This window comes from Mauremys mutica, chromosome 21 (genome assembly GCF_020497125.1).
Source record: "Mauremys mutica isolate MM-2020 ecotype Southern chromosome 21, ASM2049712v1, whole genome shotgun sequence".
Classification (NCBI taxonomy): Eukaryota; Metazoa; Chordata; order Testudines; family Geoemydidae; genus Mauremys; species Mauremys mutica.
This window is the reverse complement of record NC_059092.1, coordinates 18786131-18799561: the sequence shown is the minus strand read 5'-3', so window position 1 is coordinate 18799561 and position 13431 is coordinate 18786131. Positions and strand designations below refer to the sequence as shown.

Genomic DNA, 13431 nt, shown 5'->3' with positions numbered 1-13431 from the left:
GGAAACTCCATTTGGGATAACAGGATTTGTGCATATCATTTTCTATTAATAAAATGACGGACTTTCTATGAGCTTGTATTGTCCAGGAGAGAGCTGGGCAGTACAAGATGTACATTTCTGGGGAATATCTGGTGTCAGCCTGCAGAGGAAGTCAAGAGTGGCTGGCTGCAGCACTCCTACAATATAACTGGGAGTGACTTACATGCTGGAGGTTGGGTGTGAGCAGACCAGGAGTGGTAGCTACAGCAGCAAAGCATTGTAAAGGGCACCCCAGGTTGGACGCTTGAGGTGACACAGCTGTTCATTGTTCTAGATCGTACCCTGGGCATAGTCCAACTGTAAATCATGATACAGAACAGCGTCAGAAGGATAGGTGTGAAGTAGGCCTTGAAAATACATTATTAACAGCTACAGCGTCTGTCGCGCACGCTCGCTTGCTCTCTCTGCCCAGTTAACTGTCTGTCTGCAGCAAGTGAGATTGCCACCAATCCCGCTTATGCCTCTTCCAAACCTTGGGCTTCTTCTTAGAGCTCAAGACAATGAGTCAACAGCCTCCTCCCAGCAGACGGGACATCTCGTGTGCAGAGCAGTAACTAAGCTAAAGTTAAAATACACCATGCCCAGGAAAGGAAAGATCTGATAGAATCATAGAAGATCAGGGTTGGAAGGGACCTCAGGAGGTAGCTAGTCCAACCCCCTGCTCAAAGCAGGACCAACACCAACTACATCTAAATAAACGATGACTGAGAAGAAATCTTCCAACTCGCCTGAGTCCCACAAACCAAAGACTCGTCCCAACCCCACACACTGCCCAGTGAGTCAACAAGCCAGCCCTGTTGCTCAGAGGCTAAGGGATTTGGGCCCTTAGTTTCAGGGGCAGGCCTGTGTCTAACCCCAAGGCCACTCTGAGTGTCTGAGTGCCCTATCACAGTGTGAGCTGTCCGAGCCTCAGGCAAGCTTTGAAGCTCTGGAGGGCCCCAATGCCAGGTGTATGGCTAGTAGGGCTCTGGAGGGCCCCAATGCCGGGTGTATGGCTAGTAGGGTGGCCACCTTTTCAAAATGCAAAAACGGGACACGTGCAGGAGTCCCGCACCCTGTGGTCCCCCCCGCTCTTCCTCTTCCCGCTGGCCAGGCCAGACGCCGGAGATGAGCAGTGGTAAGAGCCACTCAGCTGCTTGAGGAGCCCCGGCCCTTACACCTGCCTGTGGCCCACGTCCCTTCACCCCGGGGTGCACTGCCCAGGGCAGTGGAGGGTCCACTGGGTGGCTCTTAACACAGCCCAGCTCTGGCTTCTGGACTGGCCAGGGGCAGGGCCTCGGGGGGAGGAGGAGAGCAGAGGGCGGGGCCTCATGGCGAGCGGGGGCTAAGGCGATGACTCCACGATCTCTTTCTTGAGTGGTAACAGCTAATTTAGACCCCACCATTTTGTCGGTATAGTCGGGATGATGTTTTCCAATGTGCGTTACTGTGGGTTTATCTACACTGAATTTCAGCTGCCATTTTGGTTTTTTGGTTGCCCCGTCACCCAGTTTAGCGAGATCCCTTTGTGACACTTTGCAGTCAGCTTGGACTTAGCTATTGTGACAAAGCTCAGTCCTTGACTCCGTGGGGCCTGCGTTTCGTGGTGGATTTCGCTAGCCTCAGAGGCTCACTGTGACCTCCACGTAGCCCTTCTCTCTCCAGAGGCAAGAGTCACAGCTTGCTGAGCCATTTTCATCATAAGCCAACAAGGGAGGTGAGGAGAAGCAACCCTCCCTCACACAGTCTCTGTTGTCTCCCAGTCTAAGTGATCAATTGGGGAGGGGAGGGGGGAGCTCGGGCCCACCCTCTACTCCGGGCTCCAGCCCAGGGACCCTAAAATTAGCAGCTATGGTAGCTGACTTTTTGGAAATAGGACGTGTGCAATTCCCTCGGCCACTTCCCCACAGCAGCTCCCACTCAATATCTCCTTCCTTGCACCTGATATGGATTTGTACTGCTTCGTTCCTCCAGCAGCACAGCTCCCTCCTATAGCTCCTGACACACGTGCCTCACTGACTGACTGGGAGGCTTTTAACTAGTTCCAGCCAACCCTGGATTGGCTTCCGGTGTCCCAATCAATCTAGCTGTCTCCACTGCCTTCTAGAGAAGGATCTTAATTGGCCCCGGGTGTCTTGATTAACCTGGAGCAACTGCCATTTGGTTACCATGGTACCAGGGATTTGTTCAGCAGGTTGGTATTTGTTTCTTTACAAGGAATGTACAAAGTCCGGTGTCTCCGAATACAGGAGGAATCAAGAGCAAAAGGAGCAGGTTCTTGGCTAACCCCAGGACTCTTTGGCCAACACCAGACCCCAAAGCCCCTCCCTAGCCTTTCCCAGCATCACTCTGTGCTCACCGACTCCTGCTTGGCTTCCTGGCTCTCTCTCTGGTGCGTGTGGTCTCAATTTCTGTGTGTCCTGCCTTCACACCCACACCCACACACCAAACAATATTCACGAAAGCCCTCTGTAGGTGGGGGGTGTCTGGCAAACTCATTCTGACAGTGCTGTTAATTGACGGGTGAGTTCACACCTATCAATCTCTCTGAGGTTTTACCTCAACCCTTGCAAGGTTTCACCCAGCTCACAGCAACACCATGGAATTTGTTTGACAATTTTCTTTGTTTAAAATCCGGGTTTATGGAGTTTGCTCCTTGAGAACGCTCTGCCCCATCCAAAGTGCAGGATTCACACAGAACCCGTCACAGTTCTGGTGAGACATAGTGCAAGCCCTGGTGTCCTGCCCTGCTCTTGCACACACACACCACATGCTGTGTCACCTACACCCACCTGCTCCCATAAACCTTAGCCTCTGAGTGCCAGCTCCTGGAGCCAGGGACCGGGGCTTTGTTCGGTGTGTGCAGTGGTGCCCTGCCGTGGGGGCTGCTGGGGGGCCAGGGAGGCACCGAGCAGGAAGCAGGGCCCGGCCTGCCCAGCTCTGCTGTGGTTTTGAGTCTAAAAGTGTTAGTATTTTGCTGACCAGGACATTCCCATTGTTCCGGGAGACCCAGCACGGGGCAGGAGCTAAACACCAAAAGGGGAAATGGGTTGGGAAGTGAAACTCAGCAGCTTCTTCCAACCCCAACCGGACAGAGCCACCCGCAATCCCACCCCCCAACCCCCTGCACCCTCCGCCTCATTCTCTGTCTCGGGGAAGGTCAGAGACCAAACGAAGCCGCCTGCTCACAGAGCCTCGGCCAGCCTCCGGGAGCGGTAAGTGACTTTTCTCTGCACTGCCCGGGGGCGCTTCTCCCATGCAGGCTGCACTCTGGTTCCCCAGCAGCAGGTCTCTGCCTTCGGGATCCCGCAGCCTTTCTTCCTCAGCCTCTTCCCACCACGTTGGGACGAGCTCTCTGCCCCCCTCGCTCTTCGCCTGTCCTGGGCCGAGGAGCTCCCCAGCTGGATGGCTGTGGGGGCAGGGAAGGGAGTAGCCCCTCAGGCCCTGCTCTCTGTCTGAGAAGGCCAGTGCGCAGGGGGGCCCAGCCAAGCTCTACAGGGGGATGTTCGCATCCCATCCCCTCACGCTGCCATGCAGCCAGTCTGCAGTGGAAATGACAGCTGCATCTCTGCCTTGCTGCTGCCCGGCATCTCGGAGCCCTTCCCAGCTGCAGTCAGCTCTCATGGGGTCATTCCCTGCCCAAGGGGCCAGCCTCTCTGGGCCCGTCTTCGCTGCCATTCACAGCACTTCCTGGCTTGGGGTCACCTGTGAGCGGGCTCTTCTCCCAGTCCTGCAGACGGGGGGCCTGCAGCGCAGGTCAGGGTCTCAGCCCCCAGCTAGGGGCTGGGAGCAGAGTTTGGGCTCTGTATTGTGTATCTGCATCAGACCTAGCCCACTCCTGGCTCTGGTCATACCCCCATGCTGACCATGGCCGGGATGTAACCAGTTCTGAACCTGGGTCTGACCCAGGTTTGATTCTGGCTGGATGGGTCATCTCTGCCCCGGTGCTGACGCTGGGGTGGAAGACTGGTGAACGGTGACATTGTGAGCGACATCTGAACAGTGGAGAGAGGAAAGGAATCAGAGTCTGACTGTTTAAAACACTGGGTGGGAGCCTGGCCCCATGGCAATCTGCGGGGGTTTGGTCACTGACACCAAAAAGGCCAGAATCTCACCCTGTCTATTAAACCCCAATGCACCCCTTGGAGAAAGGACATCTTTGTTAAAGGGTCATTCCTGCCCCCTCCAGTTAGGTTGTGCTCACTCTCAGCATGCACTCAGAGCCCCCCCCAAACCACAATATCAGGGGCAGCAGACTTCACAGGCCTCATGACCCCCACCCCAATCGGTTATCCCCCCCCCCCCCTTCTAGAACTGCCCCTCGAATCACTGGCCCCTTGGCGGGAGAGAAGGGGACTGAGTTGTTTTTTGACACTTGGCTCACGTTCTGCTGCTCTGTGCATAGCTGTGATGGTCTCTTTCCAGGTCCCTGTCCGCTGGTAGCCAGCCCCCACCCTGTGCAAGGCAGCCCCCGGAGGTAAGGCCAGCCCGCTGCTTTGCTGCTTTCTCCTTCTGCTCCCCGTGTCCTTCCTCGGCAGCTCCAACACCGCCCCCCCCACACACACACAGCTATAGCGGCACCATAAATGATGTGGTTAGCGAAGGAGAATAGCCGTCTCCACAATGTTTTTGGAGACAAATTCAAAACTGAAATATCAGGGACATTTTCCAACCGGGCAATGAAAACAGTGACAACAGGGGCCACAGGCTGGAGGGGTTTGTGCAGCTAGTATTTCACCCAGCTCTAGTATACGGGTGTGTGTGTGTGTGGGTGGGTGGGTGTGTGTGTGGGTGTGGGTGTGTGGGTGTGTGTGACTGACTGAGGGGGCACTCCCACCCAATCAGAGTGTGTGTGTGTGTGAGTGTGAGGCTGAGGGCACTCTCCCCACCCGTGGCTGTGTGTAGTTGGGTTGGGGTCTGTAGGGAAGTGCCTGTTGTCGCTGGCTGGAAATGTGCCCTTCGTGGGGGGTGACTCCCGCAGTGGGGAGCAATTGTGGGACTGTCCCAGGCATGGCTGACGCTGTGGGGACCGTGTGCTTGCAGAGGCAGAATGGCTGGCAGATTCTGGCTGGCAGCCAGCACCCTGGCCATGATCCTGGGCATGGCAGTAACTCAGGAGGACGTGTGTCGAGCACCGCCCGGCAAAGACGGCTACCCTGGCGTGCCGGGCCTCAATGGGAGGCCAGGGCAGAAAGGCGACACAGGCGAGCCAGGTAAGGGGGGAGAGGGAAGCTGTAGCTCCCAGGGCTGAGAACACAGGGAGGGCTGGATGGTGCTGGGTGTCGTCTCTAGGGCACCAGTTCCAACCCAGCGCTGGCTGGCTCAGCGGAGGGGAGGGAGCCGGGGGCTCTGGCCCAGGCCGGCTTGGCAGTGAGGCTGGAGCTGGGGGCTCTGGCCCAGGCCGGCTCGGCAGTGAGGCTGGAGCTGGGGGCTCTGGCCCAGGCCGGTTCGGCGGAGGGGAGGGAGCCGGGGGCTCTGGCCCAGGCCGGCTCGGCGGAGGGGAGGGAGCCGGGGGCTCTGGCCCAGGCCAGCTCGGCAGAGGAGAGGGAGCTGGGGGCTCTGGCCCAGGCCGGCTCGGCAGAGGGGAGGGAGCCGGGGGCTCTGGCCCAGGCCGGCTCGGCAGAGGGGAGGGAGCTGGGGGCTCTGGCCCAGGCCGGCTCGGTGGAGGGGAGGGAGCTGGGAGCTGGCCCAGACCGGCTTGGCAGAGGGGAGGGAGCCAGGCTCTGGCCCAGGTTGGCTCGGTGCAAGGGATGGAGATGGGCGCTGGCTGGAGGGTGGCTGCTCCTGGGGGGGATGTGGCTGTCAGCCCACAATGCTTGGGCAAAGTTCCGTCAGCCGCGGCCTGCTCTTCTCTTCCAGGGTTACCGGGAAGAAGGTCGGGGATCCGGGGACCCAAAGGTGATGAAGGGGAACCTGGGCCTCCCGGCATGCCTGGGAACCAGGGCTACAGGGGGCCAAATGGTTCCCCCGGGCTCCCAGGGCCGCCGGGGAGGAAGGGAGTCAAAGGAAAGGCTGGCAATATCAAGGATCAGCCCCGGCCTGCCTTCTCGGCCTCCAGGAAGAGCCCCCGCAGCAGCGGGAACATCGTGGTCTTTGACAATCTCATCACCGACCCGGACAGCCCGAACAGCGGCTACGACACCGTGACGGGCAAGTTCACCTGCCGGGTGCCCGGCGTCTACTACTTTGCCTTCCAGGTGATCTCCAGCGGGAACCTCTGCCTCAGCCTCGTCCTCAATGAGAAAAAGGAGTTGGGCGTCTGCGACAGCAACAGCCGCGGCATCCTGCAGGTGAACTCAGGGAGCAGCGTGCTCCAGCTGGCCCAGAACGACCGGGTCTGGCTCGAGAGCGACCCCCGCCAAGGCAACCAGGTGTACGACGGCACCGAGGCCGACAGCGTCTTCAGCGGTTTCCTGCTCTTCCCTGAGACCCAGTGACGCCCCTCAGCCAGCACTACAGCAAGGCGGCCCCTGCCTCTCCGAGCCCCCACCGCTTCGCCCGCTGGCCTGCGAGAGCCCTGACGGGGGTGCGCGCGTGTCCTGGGGGGCCACAGGCCAGCCGGTGTGTGCAGACCCAGCCTTTCCCCACCCAGCCACTCAGGAGAGCACTGCGCCTGCGCCCGCCCACCTCCGTGGCACTGAGACTGGGTGCTCTGTGTGCCAGGCAGGGGCGGGAGCCGGCTGCTGAGCTCCCCAGGGCCTGTATACAAATAATTTGTGTCCAGTTCCATGAGTGTAGGGTATATAGCCCCTGGCCAGGCGTCACGGCCCAGACCCTGCTCCCGCAGAGCTCCCCTTGGCTTTGATGGCACCAGGATTGGGCCCTAAGTGCCTGCCCGGGCAGCCTGTGCCATCGCAGGCTGGTTCTGGGCATTGTGGGACGAGCACACCCCCAGCATGCCAAACAGACCAGGAATCCTCACCTGTCCCCCGGGCTGGCGGGGGCCTGGGCCCAGTCATGGGATGGCATCTGGACTTCCCAGGTCACTCGCAGCAGGGGCCTCCCTCCCAGCACCCAAGTGTGGGGCTCCTCAGACGAGGGGGGGCTCCGTCCTCTGGCCCCATGGCCATGACGCCACAGCCCACAGCCCAGGCCTTAGACAAGATCTGTCTGCAAAAGGCCAAAGCCTGCGACAGTGACCCTGTCCTGCTGGGCACCCCTCTGCCCTGGGCCTGCGTCCCTGTAACGTGCCCCTTGCCAGTGTGCGGCCTTGAGAGAGCTGCGCTGGGGACCAGGACGTGGCGTGTGGCGCAGAGGGGGCAGTGTCCGGGGGGAGGTGGTAGATAGGCTGTGTTGGCTCAGCTGCTGGCTGCTCTGTAACCCCAGCTAACGCCCTGGGAAGTGTCATCTCGCCTTCCAGGCAGGTCCATTCCATCGTCAACAGCCGGCAGGCTGCCTAAAGAACCACCGCTCCCACTCCAGGCAGGGTCCCCCCCCTTCCCGGCCAGGCGCTGCCATTCAGCACGGAGTGTGTCCCCCAGGCCGAGGAGAGCGGTCGCACTCTGTGCTCTGTCCAAGCAGCAGTCGCAGGCAGCGCCCCGGTCCCAGGGGCTCAGATCTTCCTGCCATGCTGGTTCTCACCCCCCTGCCGAAGGAGATCAGTTGTCACCGGTGTCATTCCCCCGCTGTGGCCCCTTTATTCCCTGATAGGAAATCGCTGTCGGCTGTGGCTCACGCTGTACTAACCATTGCAAATCTGGAGCTGGCTGCAGGCCACCCCTGGCTTTCACCCCCTCCCCATCAGCACAGACGAATAAACCCTTTCTTTCCCTCGCTCAGTCCCATCCAGTGCCTTGGTTTTCTTTCTCGTTCACATCTCCCTGCAAACGGTCAGTGTCCGGGCCCCCTCGGAGCCAGGAACAGCACAGGCCCAGAGCACAACGGGCTGGCGTCTCCCAGGAAAGACCCCCGCAGGATATGACCTCACCAGCCTTTGCAGAGGCTGCCTTTGGCTCCAGCTCCCCCAGCCCAGTGCTGTCCAGCGAGTTCAGGCTCCAAGCCGCGTGGAGGCTAAGGGAGCCAACATGGCCGGAGTGTTTCTGATATGTCAGCGATGCTGGGGCGGGCGGCTTTCCACCCGACACCCGGGGAAAGGGACCAGCCTGGCTGACCCAAATACGCTGCAGATAGCAGATGCAGCATGGCCAGCAGCTGCTTGCCTCAGTCTGTCCTGAGCGGGAAGGACCCCCCAGGGCCGGTGGGCATCCAGATCCTGTGGCCCACTCAGGGGCGGCTCTAGCGATTTCGCCGCCCCAAGCACGGCAGCACGCCACGGGGGGCACACCTGCGGGAGCTCCACTGAAGCCGCGGGACCCAGCGGACCCTCCACAGGCACGCCTGCGGGAGGTCCACCGGAGCCGCCTGCCGCCCTCCCGGCTACTATCAGAGTGCCCCCCGCGGCATGCCGCCCCAAGCACGCGCTTGGCGTGCTGGGGCCTAGAGCCGCCCCTGGGCCCACTTGGCCCTTGGCGTCTGGGCGTGACAGGGAGCAATGGGGCCAGGAGAAGAGTCTCTGGGAGGCTGACACTTTTTTCTTCCTAAATCGGAATGAAGCCAGCAGCCCATTGGTTTGCCCAGCACCCAGCACCCAGGGCCCTGATCCCAGTGCATGTGGGCAATGGGCTCACCCGGCTCGGGCCAGGCTGTAGGCTCAGTTCCAGGACTCCTGCACGGTGGGCTGCCCTGTGGCACGCCCAGGCACTGGATTGCTGGTGGGGAGGAGATCTCTGCCGTCGTGGGAAAAGGGGGAGGGGAGCCAGGCACGATGCTGCAGGGAGCATGGGCGCTGCCCTCTGGTAGGGCCCCGGGGCATTACCCTCCTCCCCACACACAGCAAGCAAAGCAGGCAGGGGCAGAGGGCATGTGCCCCTCGCAGAGGGCTGGGCTGGTACTTCAGGGAGCACGCACTGGACACTCCTGGGGGTCAACTTGGATTCCTTCTGGGGGCTGCGTCTGCCCACAGTGACGGAGGAAGGGAGAGGGGAAAGAGCGCTGCTCACTCACACCAGGGGGCGCTGTGCGCTCCTCACCGGAGCCAGCGCCTCGTCCTGGGGCCTGCGCTCCTGGAACACGAGGGACAGACGGATGGACGGCTCAACCAGCTCGGCCTTGAAAAAGACTCCTGCTGATGCAGCTAGTGAGCTAACACCGGGGCCCTGGGCACTACCCAGAGCGGTGATACCCGGGTATGGACCATGGCACCAGGACCCCTCCCTGGGGGCTGATTCCCGGGTATGTGCCACAGTGCCAGGACCCCTCCCTGGGGGCTGATTCCCGGGTATGTGCCACAGTGCCAGGACCCCTCCCTGGGGGCTGGTTCCCAGATTCCCGGTGTGTGCCACAAGCCCTTCACTGATCCAAAAACATTCTTCAGCAAAAGGAAGCAGGAGTTATGTGGGTATTGACCGCAACCCCCTCCAATTCAATCGTTTATGCTGGCACCCAGGGGGCTGAGGGGAGGGTTGGGCTGGCCAGGGTGCCCGGTGCGAGGCTGGGAGCGGGCAGTGACATGTGCCAGGAGATGGGGATGACACAGACTCAGCACTAACACTCATCCCCGCACTGATGGGCAAGTGTCGGAGGTCACAGGATTCTGAGCAGGTGCTCCGGGCACTGGGATGACGTCGTGCCACTGTGGGGGAGCCTCCAGCATGGCCATCTGCCGTCCTACACTTCAGTCCCGGGGGGAGTAGAAGAAAGCAAGAAGGTGAGCGGAGAGGCAGTGCCCTGAGGGAGGTGAGCATCTGCCTCTGGATCAGCCGTGAGCACTGCACATGGCCCCTGGTCCTGCTGCTGCCCCTGGCACCCCTCGGGTGGTCCCTCCTGCCCTGGCCCCTTGGCGGCCAGGCCCGTGGCGAGGTGGGGCGTGCTGGCTTGGCGTTTAGCACTGTCCGGCATTGCGGAAAATGCTTGCTCAGAAGAAATGTCCAGGACAGGGATGTGAAACTTGGCCAGGGTCCCGGCAAAGGGGCTGGTCTTTCCAAGAGGCCTGTCCTGGCCTCCTTCAGCCACCAACTTCCTCCTGGCTGGTGTCGCAGCCGGAGATCTGACAAGCCAGCCAGCAGCCCCACTGCAGCAGAGCCCTCCGGAGAGCGCGGGAGCCAGCGCCCTGCCCCAGAGAGGTAAAGGGCTGGTGGGGGGCAGTTGCAGGACATTGGCGAAGCAGCTAGGCCTGTGTCACTGGGCTGTGGGCACGGTGGCAGCCATTGCCATGGCCACAGGAGCTGACGTGTGGCTGGGGAAGGGCTGGCTGGTGGGCTCACAGCAGGGATACCCCAGTAGCCTGCTCCTGGCCACTGGTAGGTCACTCTGCATAAGGGTTCCCACTAACTCTCTGCTGGACTCCTGGGTCTAAGAGCCCCGGCCAGGCTGGAGGGCAGAGCCAGGGGCCAGCAGGTGCACTGGCGTGGGGCAGCCACGGTGGGCAGTGCACTGCCCGGTGCAGGGACAGATTGCAGAAAGGCAGAGCTGCCCCCCGAGCAGCACAGTGCCAGGGATCCTGGGAACAGGACAATGCCCTGGGAGCTGAGCTGTTCCTGTGCCAGTGCTGGGGATCCCCAGAATGGACCTTCCTCCGGCAACCCAGCTGTGCTGTGGGCCGCAGCCAGCACCAGTGACCGGCAAACCAGGGCCAGGCAGCTCAAGCATCTCTGTCCATGCACCAGCTGCAGGGCCATTCCTGAGCTATGCTCAGAGCAGGGAGCGGGAAGGGCTGCCGGAAAGGAGAGGGGCTGCCTACGAGGGTCGGGAGGGAGACACTGCCCTGGCTCTCTGGATGGGCTCTGGGATCAGGCTGGCAAAGCCTGTCAGGCAGCGCTCCGGACCCAGGCAGGCTGCCGAGGGGACAGGCGGTGCCCAGGAGGCGGGAGAGGGTGGGCATGATGAGCCGAGGGAGGGTGGCTCCTGGTAAGAGCAAGGGTCAGCGTAACCTGCGGTCTGTCACTGGGTGGAGATGCTGCTGTTTGGCCTGGCAGCAAGGGGCCTCCGCTATGCCCGCAGCGACAGGGCAGGGACCCTCAACACGCTCCGCATTTCCACTCGTGGTAGGACAATGATGGCCAAGAACGTCTGGGAACCAGTGGGCCTGGCCCTAGCCCTTCTCCTCCTGGCGCTGGAGACTACCGTGACAGGCAGTGCTTCCCAGAGCTGCTATGGGACCCCTGGGCTGCCTGGCACGCCTGGCATGCCTGGCAAGGATGGCAGAGATGGGCTGAAAGGAGTCAAAGGCGAACCAGGTAGGTGCCCTCTAATAGAAGCTAGTCAAGAGAGGGGGCATTGGAGAGGTGTCACCAGAGGGCTCCCCGAGGCCCATAGTGCCCAGAAGATAGAGGATTAGTGCCAGCTCTGTCCTGGGCAGACAGGTGGGAAAACACAGAGGGAGAGGAGAGGACATGCCCCACACAGGGAATCAGCTGCCCTTCTCCGGCGCCTTTCCTGCAGGAGCGCAGACACCGGCACAGTTGCCGGCTCAGCATCAAACCCCTGAGGGCTGGCTCAGGGATACCAACCCTATGCAGACGCGGAGTGAGGGGGAGAGGACTTGACCACACAGCCAGGCTAAGCTGGGGTCACGACCACTCAGCCACCAGGGCAGGGGAGCAGGGTGGGGCTTCCAGCTGTCCCTTCCCAATGCCCTGAGCCACCGGATCCACCCTGACGGACACTCCCTGGAACCCCACAGGCATTCCGGCCATTCCTGGAACCCGAGGGCCCAAGGGGGAGAAAGGAGACTCCGGCAGCCCCGGCCTGCCAGGAAAAACTGGTCCCATGGGTCCCCCTGGCACCCGGGGAGAGCCAGGCGAGCACGGCCAGCCTGGGGGCCCCGGACTGCCAGGCAATTACAAGCAGAAGCACCAGTCGGCCTTCTCAGTAGTGAGGCAGACTGGGCAGTACCCGGACAAGAACGCCCCTGTGGTGTTCAACCGCGCCATCACCAACCTCAGCGAGGACTACAACACCACTTCGGGCAAGTTCACCTGCCGCGTGCCCGGCCTCTACTACTTCGTCTTCCACACCTCCCAGACCGCCAACCTCTGCGTCAACATGTACAAGAACCGGCAGAAGGTGGCCAGCTTCTGCGACCACATGTCCAACACCAAGCAGGTCAGCTCCGGGGGCCTCCTGCTGCGCATGGACGCCGGGCACCAGCTCTGGCTGGCAGTCAACGACTACAACGGCATGGTGGGCATCGCTGGCTCCGACAGCGTCTTTTCCGGCTTCCTGCTCTTCCCAGACTAGGCAGGCCAGGCCAGCCCTGGCCCACGCCGGCTGATCCCAGCCTCTCTCTGCCCTCTAACGTGCACGCTGGCTCTCGCCCTGCATCGCAGCGCCTCACAGTGGGGCACAAGGGAATGGCACCCCTGGGGCGCTCTGCACAGGCCCTCTGCTTGCATCAGCTTGCTTAGGGCTGGGGCAGGGCCTGTTGGCTGCAGTCCTGCCCCTGTCAGGCCCCAGTAGCCTCCCAGACGCCAACCAAAAGCTAACCAGGGCCGAGCGGTTTTTCACATGTGTTTTTGAGACAGAGTCACCAAGTGTAAGGGAAGGGGGTTGTCTGGCTGCGTCCCTGCCTGGCCATTGTCCCCGCTGTCCCAGCCACTCTGTGCTCCCTACACAGGACAGAGTCTAGCTGCTGCATGCACTAACCCCCGCTGCTTCACGCTGCTCACACCCAGAGGGCCAAAGCCAGCCCTGGGGTCTCCCCACTGCCCCCAGCGAGTCGCGCCAGGGACGGGCTCGTCCCAGAAAATCTGGAAAGGGAACTTGGCCATGAGCTTGTCGAAAATGTCAATAAATCCTCACTCTGTGGCACGGGGCCTGATGTCTCATGGCTGATGTCTACCCACACTACGCAGCATATCAGAAACCTCTGTGTGTGTGTGTGTGTACGTGTGTGTGGATGTGGGTGTGCACTTGTGTGTGTGTGTGTGTGTGCACATGTGTGGATGTGTGCATGTGTGGGTGTGGATGTGTGTGTGTGTGGATGTGTGTGTGCGTGCGTGGATGTGTGTGTGTGCACCTGTGTATGTGCACACGTGTGTGTGTGTGAACCTGTGTGTGTGTGAGGTATTTCTATAGCACTGGTTACAGGAGCTAGGCAACGAACGCCACAAATGTCCAGCCAGGCCTCCATTGCCCAGGCGGGGTGCGCACTCCCCATGGTGGGTGGCTGGGCGCAGTTGGGAAAGGGGGTTTTGTTTCAGAGCAGGGCTGTGCTGAGCTCCCTCTGCCCAAGGGAGTGAAGCAGGGGAGGAGGGGGCCTGTTTCCCAGCCCTACACACAGGCCCAGGCTCCATCTCCCTCCCTGGGGTCTCAGACCTCCCAGGCAGAGGCCGTGGCCAGGCAATGGGCTGGTTCAGACCCTGGGTACCAGTCAGCTCTGACTACAAGTTAAGCTGCCCTTCCCCATGGGGTCCT

General features: G+C 61.3%; 1 protein-coding gene across 1 annotated transcript; it reads left to right on the top strand.

The window, feature by feature from the left end:
• The first annotated feature begins 3048 nt into the window (after positions 1 to 3048).
• LOC123354513 lies at positions 3049 to 12830 on the top strand. Its single transcript, XM_044996630.1, has 7 exons — positions 3049 to 3233; positions 5062 to 5231; positions 5878 to 6453; positions 8981 to 9203; positions 9936 to 10139; positions 11065 to 11252; positions 11699 to 12830. The coding sequence occupies exons 1-7, from the start codon at positions 3064 to 3066 to the stop codon at positions 12253 to 12255; spliced, it is 2088 nt and encodes a 695-aa protein (XP_044852565.1). The 5' UTR covers positions 3049 to 3063; the 3' UTR covers positions 12256 to 12830.
• Positions 12831 to 13431: the final 601 nt, after the last annotated feature.